At 29.2% G+C, this 9,498-nt stretch overlaps 1 protein-coding gene across 1 annotated transcript in view; it reads right to left on the reverse strand.

Annotated features, from left to right (window-relative positions):
• LOC106459523 (CCR4-NOT transcription complex subunit 1-like) overlaps positions 1-9,498 on the reverse strand; it is a 101,530-nt gene that overhangs the window by 82,508 nt on the left and 9,524 nt on the right. The window contains exons 2-5 of the mRNA XM_022386026.1: positions 7,698-7,805; positions 6,425-6,523; positions 768-948; positions 233-379 (exon numbers count right to left, since the gene is read on the reverse strand). Coding sequence (XP_022241734.1) covers positions 233-379; positions 768-948; positions 6,425-6,523; positions 7,698-7,805 — 535 coding nt within the window. The remainder of the gene's footprint in view (positions 1-232; positions 380-767; positions 949-6,424; positions 6,524-7,697; positions 7,806-9,498) is intronic.

Raw genomic sequence — 9,498 nt, forward strand, 5'->3', positions numbered from 1 at the left:
CCACGAAGCGAAAGGAACATCTACTAGATATTTATTAAATTATTAATATATCAATTCGTGTGTATATGACTAAAAATTTCATTTTTTCTGAAAAGGTGGTGTCTATTTACTTGTGACCACGCTGTGTATATACACACACACACAAACAAAACAACCACAATCTTTACATGCACTTTTTAAAAACAAGTTTAGGCCACCAACTTTACTCAGATTAACTAAAAGTATATCTTACCTCTTCTTAAGGATTGCAGGAAGGATTCTTTCTGTTCAGTAGTTAACCCAACCTGATCTTTGGGAGAGTGAAGAATGTAAATTAACAACAGATGAAGAAATTCAGGTGCAGAATCCTGTAAGCTTCCTTCTTGATCAGCTGTGGAGTCTATTCAAAGAAGAAAAATACAAAAGAGCTAAAAACACTACTTCAACATTTTTAAGACTGCATATAAAATCTATATTTAGTTTTATACAAAATATGCTTTTTTTCCGCTTTCCTTTCAGTTATTAAGCACAAAAAATTAAACTATTATGGAGATTCACAAAAGTACAATACTTTTGTTGAAAGTTAAATTAATAAAGTTAGAAATAAATTGAAACTATTATTTACTGATGTCTGACAAATGATTTACTTTAAGGAAAAACACTTCAAAAACAGCATTTTTTACAAATAAATCTTCAAATATTAGTCATTTAGAATTTTTGTTAAAGATTTGATCATTCTATAATAAATGGCTCAAAGCTAACAGCAAACATACAAATAAAATAATTACCTGAGTCAGTGTAAGATCGCAAAAGTTCAGGAACCTTTTGTTTCAAGAACTGAGTTGCGTGATTACACAGGTCACTATTTGAAGAATGAAGAAGTGCAAGTCCAAATGCTACTTCTTGTACTCGAGTGAGTTTAAGCACTTTACTCAAATTAGACAGAAGCTGAGAAGAAGATCTCAAGCTCTAAAAAAAAAATTTAATAATAACAAAGTGATTAAATTTATTCAACAGTTTCATAATTCATTAGGACAACTATTTACACATCAAAAATATAATCATTCAAATACAAATCTTGCATGATAATATTATTTATACTGTATACAGTAATAAAAATAATGTACTTTTACACCTTCAATTCCAGTTACACTTTTCAAAGCATGATATAAGAAAAAAAGAGTCAATTTGCTTTAGCTTCTTTTATATAAAAATTACTGAAACTAACTCTGGAATTGAAAAATATAATCTCCTCTTTAAATATTACAAAACCATTCTGGCTTAGCATATAAAGTATATTAAATCCAGTTTGTTTTTGTAACATAAAAATGCAAGTTCAATGAAGCTAAAATTTGAATACATACATACTTGGGGATGCTTTGCATATGCATAAAGATGCAGTCTAATGCTTTTCAAAACACTTATAAACACCTGATTCATAATTTACTTTGTCATTACATACTTGTATATATAGTATGTCATTTGATTTGCTCCCACTCCTGGGCTTGAAAACCATACTTTTTGTATTAAAAACATTATTATGTTACAATAACACCTAGTAAGGATTACTTGAATGACTTAAACCACCAAACATATAAAGTTGACCTGTGTACATATGAGAAGGAAAGTTCATCACTTTGAAAGTTAAGTTCAGGGATTAATACAGTTCAAAAATGGATGTATTATTTAGCATCTTTACAATATATTTCTGTAAAGTTTCATAAAAACCCTACTAATTTTTCATAAAATCAGTAGTGTCCTTCAGTTTCTCATGGGTTTTGTTTTCCTATAGTAAAACAAATAATACTGCTTAAATATTATTTGTGCTTACTTTTTCCTCTGAGATTAGTCATTTAACAAATTTAAATGGATCTGTTTAACATACTATATTTTGTTATATATGTTAAGAACCTTATATTTAAAAGCAAGCAAAAGTACCCATCTCCAATAATAGAAAAAGTTTAAATCAATCTATCAATTTAAATTATTTCATGGATTTAAAAAGATTACTTGTGTTGCACTCAAAGCCAAAGCTCTGGGCTACTTATACCACCCACTGTGAAAAGTAACTGTTGAGCATTTCAGTCATGCTAAGAGCCACTCAACAAAGATATATAGCAAATGTACATTTTTATTCTTTAAGTTACATCAAGTTTCTAAATGTGATTGATAGTGTGATTTATTTCTAACAATTTAATGTAGAATATCCAGCTTGCAAAATAAAATTTGGCATCAACATTATTCATGGCTTTCTCCATCATTTCAAAAGTGAATGTTGAGCTTTTCCTACATGTACAGCTTTTCAAACAGGTGACAGACGAATGCTCGGACAGACACCACGGTTTGCAATATATGTATATACAATAACCTTCCAATCAATTTTCTCAGTTACACAACAGAAAGATCTTTAATGTCATCATTTGGTAATTGTCTGATGACTCCAAAAACTTTGATCATACACCTCAGTGTACTTTGCAAGATATTTTTGAAAAGCAACAAGACATCAGTATACATTTCACACAATTACATAAATTAGCTCCAATTTCTTCCAGTACCAAACCCTGAACTTGTGTTAAATTATTACCTTTCCTTCTTAGCTGTTTAACAGCTGCTGAAATTGAATGAGAAATACAATTTGTAATTTACAAGTTATGTTTTCATTTACATAAAAAATTAAGTAATTCAACTCAAAACTAAAAAACTCATTACAATAATAAGTTTCAAGAGAATATCATATACTAATACACTGTCAAACTTAAAATCAGTTTTCTTGACAATATGCTATATAATTTTCTTAATATTATGAATTATTTTCAAGAGCAATAAATAATATGTGGTAAAAATTACAGTCTTAGTGTTAATATTCAAATATACTGAATAATTTACATTATTTATGGTTAAGGAGGTTCATTACAGTCAAAATGTGTAAGCTATGTTCCATCCTGAAAGGTTATTATAAGTATGTGTGCACTTTACAAATTCAATTAAGAAAATTTTAACTTATAATATATGCAACAGATACCATTATATAGCAATAGCATAATTTTTTGTCTTACTTGTAAAATTTCCTGTATATATACACCAACTTGCAATACACGAAACACAGTTACCATTAAATAGTACATAAGCATAATTTGTTGTTTCTCAGATATGATGAAAAATTGATCAAGATCAGACAAATACAATCCTTCAATTAACTGTGAGAAATTGTGTTTTATCTGTGCACAAATATTAATTTAATAACAATCAACAAGTTTATTTTACATTGAAACTGCAGTAAACTATATATATTTTACAAAACTCATAATCTATTCTTTTAATCTTACAATTAATTAATTCAAAACAACCTTTATCATAAGCTAGTTTTAAAAATCATGGAGGAGTCTATTTTTTTGAACTTTTAAACAAGCACCCACTACAAATCTCTAAGTAACTTTCGTTATTTTTTATACAATGGCTAATACAATTAATATACTAGTGCCAATACTATTTAACCAAAGAAACAAACAGAGTAAAAAACAGTACGTAAATGTGTTTCACTGGTAGTGGAAAACATATCCCTGACTTGAAAGGTCAGAAGTCCTGAGGATGCATAGGCCTCTGGAAGTGAGGGGGGAGGAGGTCAAACATGCCCTCTGGTGCATTCTAGGTCATTTTGGAGCACTAAATATTTACATCATTTACATGCATTTACTGTGTGAACTTTTGCCACTTTCACACATGTTACAATGACCTAAAGCATACAAATTGGTCATTTCATGAAATATTCAGACAGCTACAACATTCAAGTGTTTATAATCAAAATTATTATATCTGTTAAGTAAACTGGTCTTTCATGAAATACTGAAGATATAATTATAAAAATCAGTTTCCACTAGGGCAGATTACTGACCAAACATTTACAAATTGAATATTTTAAAAGGCAGATATAAATATTTTGTCCAGGTTCCTGAAAATAAATTAGGCAAAACTACATAGCTGTTGACTGATTTCTTTTGTGTCTGAAATTCTCTAGTCTCACAATTTTGCTCTCCTATGTATAAGATATTTTATGAGACTGAAAGTAAGGTTGGAATCCATGACATTCAGCAAGTTTGTAATATATTTTCATTGATAACAGAATGTCCTTAAGTACTGAAAATAATTTTGACAATTTTGTCATATACTTGCCCCCCACCCCCAACTATCATCAGATCATGTCTTTCTCTGTCTACTTTAGGCTCCATCTAAATGATTTTATACACATACACAGAATGTCTGATGAAAGAAAAATAAATATTCTATGTAATTAAACAAAAAAGGCAAAAGCATGCACTATTAAGGCAGATGGCAAAAGATTTAAAACCTACCTCTATAGGCGTTAGGATACCTCCTGCTTCTAAAGACATTTCTGTTATTGGTCTGCAGTCCATTAATCAGCAAGTTAAAAGGAGCCTCAGATATCAATTTAGGTTAAGTGTAAACACCAAAGTAGACAAGACAATCTTGAATTGAACCTACTAGTACTTGTATTTTGTCTCCAGCACAAGACCCCCCCCCCCCAAAAAAAATATAAAAATTTCTCACTGGATCTGAACGAATTGGTGAGTGGCCAATTCTACAAAAGAAAGGGCAGAGATCAAATGGTGGCCAATTCTGATCATTTGACATATTCAGTTCAAAACAGGAGAGAGAATAAAAATTCAGAATAATACATACACTGTGATAAAGAACACAGAATAGCTATGTCATGGCCAATCTGATGCGAGAGACATGTAATACAGGTGCAATCATAAGTACGCATCATAAATGTTGTTCATAAAAACAAACTTTTTGTATACTTTCTCTCTTGCTGTTGTGTACATGTTATTTCTTAACTCTCTCGCTACAGACTCAGTTAATTTGACCTAAAAATTGATCTTTAAAGTTTCCATACTATAACTTTTAATATATTTTAAGTATCTTCACGAACTTTTGAAAGCTTCCAGTAAGCATTAAGTCATTTGTAGACAAAAAAAAATCAGAATTTTTAATGAAGTATTTCCACTAAAAATTTCTAAATGATATAAGGAGTCAAAGTTTTGACTGCTCGAGTGCAAAGTGATTTTCATGTCAAATTTAAAAATACTTTTCTTCATCTGAAAAATCTCAAATTTCAATGGTTTTTTTCAGTAAAACTTTATATATTGTCTGTTATTTTATCTACCCTAACTCTACACAAGGTTGGTTAATTTGATTGACATCATAACCCCAAAAAAATCGAAATTACCCTTTTATCCCTTCTAGAATGACTTAAAATTGATACACAAAACTACATTTGTTTATTCTAAATAACTTTAAACTCATAACAGGATACATCTATTAATACTTAAATTATGTTGTTTTATTGCCCTATGAACCATGTCTAACTAATATTCGTGCCAAATAAATTGTAAATCACTTGGCAAACATGTAGGTTACGCTACCCTATTGAATTACATAATTCATAGGCTACTTGCAAGCATGCCCGATGAAAATGTTTTATTATTATTTATTTTACCTATTCTAACTAAAGTTAAATTTTAGTTGTTTTTATAACAAGAAATATATTACTTATCTGGGTTTTCTTTTTCTTGCTGCCACTGTTGATGAAATTTAACCCTACTTTTTTATACTAATGGTACTACTGCACTAAGTAATTTTTTATTGAATTAAATAACACACCAAAGAACACAGACTTATAACCCACAAAAAGTAGACAAATTCCTATAACTATCACAATTTTTTGGGCTTTCTAACTATGCGACAAGAACCATTAAAAATTCAGCTAAACTCATCAATGTGTTTCCCATGGGAATAAACTTTGAACTGGACGCAAAACAGACAATTCTCTGTACAGCAAACAACTTAATACATTACATCATTTGATAGAATAAAACTTTGGCTTTCTATTAATTATAAATGATATATTATTAAATGTCAGAGAGAACTATTGACAATTTCTGTAAGAGAGGATGTGTGACAGGTGGACATGGCAAGAGGGGGGATCTGATTTTCTATTTTATGGCTCTGTAACTAAATCAGATTGAAGGCTATAAAAACTATGTTTTGCCTCAGCAATGACAACATTATAATGAGTAATTTACATTAAATTTTGTAATTTTCAGAGGGGTGTTAGGTAAATTAGAGAAGAAGGGATGCCTAGAGAGTAAATGTCGCAATTCTCATACAAGGGGAAATTGAGAATTTGTTTTTAACACTGCCTTATAAAATCAAGAACTTAAAACTTATATAGTGTTATAGTTTGGATTATTAGGCACATTTTGATGCCAAGTTTATTTGTATACCATGATAACAAAATCCTTCAATGAGATTTTGAATGCAACTCAGTAATACCTCATAACATGCACAGAAAAGGAAGCTAGTAGCGAGAGGGTTAACTAGATGGGCATGCATGTTAAATAAATATATTCTGTAATTAACTTACCTTCTGATGATGCAAAGGTTTGTCTATTGCACTACACAAATTCGATACAAAACTAGGCTTGCTTATCAATGAGGCACACTCCTGAGTTAGGTACTGAATCTAAAAGAACAAACAGATGTTGAATATAAACATAGAGAAACAACTATCAAAAAACTATAATTGAAGTAAACATATTCAATTATTTGCTTATACTTAATACTTACTGAAAACGTTTTCACTAACTATTGGCCAGTAACACAAGCATCTTTTACTTCAACTTGATTTTATAGCTAGTTTTACATCAATTAATTACTCCATAGTTTCTTTGAAAATAGTTTATCTTATTCTTTGTGACAATTATATAATCTGCTGCAATAACTATCGAAGAATGTATGACTAAATTTCATAGGCGCATGACACCCAATTTGAACTTAGGGCTAACTACATCCAATTTTTTTTTAAGAATTCTGAAAAAAAAAGCTACAAAAATTACTGTTAAAAAAAGCTTCAGTTACCAAATTTCTACATATCTTTCCTAGTATACTATGAATCCTAATTAAATATATATAATAATCAAATCAATAAATTCAAGGCTATAGTACTTAAGGATAAAATGGCAGTCACTAATAATATGGTGACTCATACAGCTTATATTATTAGCCATTTATAAATACCTGTATAGAATTTTTTCTAGGCCAAATTAACTTAAAATACAAAGATGACATAGACTGCCAAATATTTGCTTATATAATAATTTAATACAAAAGAGAGAAACATCTAAAAAAATTTTTTTATAATAAACCAACCACATTTTATAAAGAATGTCCACACTAACCATGATTAATATATTTTAAAGCAGTATGAGAAAATAATGGTTTGGAAATGTTTAAATGAAAGACATTTTTTTACCTATTCTGTAATGTTTTACCAATGTTTAAAACAACTGATGAAACAAGCTTTTTTAAAATGCACATATTTTTTTTTACAAAACCAGCTTATAATGAAAAGTACTTATTCAAAAACACCAGTGTAAATATTTTTTTCCATATCAAACTTGAGAAAGAACTCTATAATTTACTCACTAAAATAATTTTTATTTCAACTGAAATACATCAAGGCTGTTGACAAGTCAACTCATGTTTTTATCACTAAAAATTTTAAATTTATAACATTTGTTTCAATTTTTAGAAATAAATTAATTAACCTTTTAAGAGATTTCTGATCATTATTCACAGCTGCTCATAAACTATTTTAATTAAAATTTCATTCATAGACTGAACTTTAAAAAAGTTACCTGATGAAAGTCTTTTCCACTACTTTTACCATCACCACTAAAGTCAATGTGGGAAAACAAACACCGTAGGAGGTGCCTCTCTGCTTCTAAGCCGTGCTGGGCTACGAGCTAAAGTGACAGTAAGTTAAATACTTGAACAAATACACACTATGCTTCTTGCACATAGAAATAATTCTGTTGTTGAATACAGTCAAAATGATATATTTAATTACAAAAAATGTTTTCTTACTCTGTGTATACTGACTTAATTGAAACACTTTGTTACCCATACCCAATGAGCTTATGTAATGATTTGCGCAATCCATGTATTCAGTTCCAGCAACTTAAAAGTTACACAAGATATTTTAAAGCAGTTCTTAACAGCAATTGTAACTTAACGCTGTTCGCAAATTAAACACTGGTGAAATTACAAAAAAAATCAAATGCCTCAGTTCCCATTTAAGTAAATGGCTATTATGTTGTAAAAACAGGTTACTACTTAACTGATAACAGATTTCTAGTTTCTGAAAACTTCTCAGACGGTGCTCTTTTACATATTTTAATTTTAAATTCTGTTATTACAATATCAATTTGACTAAAATACAGATTAAACTTGCACTCTATATGTGCCACTGACAATCTAAGTAGTCTAACATTTAGAGTGGATTTACTCTCTATTATGGAGAAATTATGAACAAAAACGTTTCAAAAGTATTTTTCCTAGTAATTTCATTACTTTTTATATTTTGTAGACTATGGGGAATATTATTTTAGCCTGAGAAAATCTACTTAAAAATATTTTAAAGCACATTATACAAACTGATCCTCTTCAAAATACAGGGAAGTTTAAACAAATGCAACTTAATACAGAATAAAACTTTTTATGTCCAATTTATTATCTTGCAGAACAAAGAACAATGACTCTTCTCCTGTTATCATTCTGTTAATGACATTATATCACAAAACTTATTTCTTTGCTGTCAGTCAGTATTAAATAATACTTGTTCATCCCTGAGAATAGAGATCAATGTGAGAATCATGGTACAGCCTTTTTTTTTAATATTCATCACAATATCCAAAGGAAGTTTACATGCTAAGATATATGTACACTACTAGAATGAAATATTTGCTGAAAAAAAGCCTTAAACTCACAGGATGTTAAGAGCTGAAGTGAAACTTAATGTGAATGAAACTAGAAAAATATTCAAACCTAATTTTAGGATCTTAGAACTTGTTTATAGTCTGTATATCTGACAATAAACAAGTTTCACACAACAGGATACTTCCTTTAATTTTTGGAACATCCCAAGTTTAGAAGAGACAAAAATATACATATACATTCTCACTGCCAATATTTTTTCCACTACTGATCCAAACATTGTTACTGAATAATAACAATCAAAACTGAATACAAGTAAAAAATTAATGTTTTTCATGACTCAAATAAAACTTAAACATAACTTATAAGCTGACATGAAAGAACCAGCTGCTAATAAGTAAGATATTTAATAAACACTTAATTTTCCCTACTAAATGCTAATATTAATTGTTATTGTTCCTTAAAGCTTGGCTGGAAAGAATTAGTTCATAGAAAAAAGCAATAAATCAGACCTGCTAAAAAAGCCTGATCACCAGGTTGCCACTGATAACTACAAGTTTTGCACTGTTAACCAGAAAAACCTCCATAAAAAAAATTATCAAAATTGTTCTTAAAATAAAAAAAACAATGCTATTGTCTATCCCCAGAGTGATAATTAAATATCGCAATCTACATTACTTCCACAGTTTAATTGTGTACAACATCAACAGTAACCGACACAAG

This window comes from Limulus polyphemus, unplaced genomic scaffold (genome assembly GCF_000517525.1).
Source record: "Limulus polyphemus unplaced genomic scaffold, Limulus_polyphemus-2.1.2 Scaffold622, whole genome shotgun sequence".
Classification (NCBI taxonomy): Eukaryota; Metazoa; Arthropoda; class Merostomata; order Xiphosura; family Limulidae; genus Limulus; species Limulus polyphemus.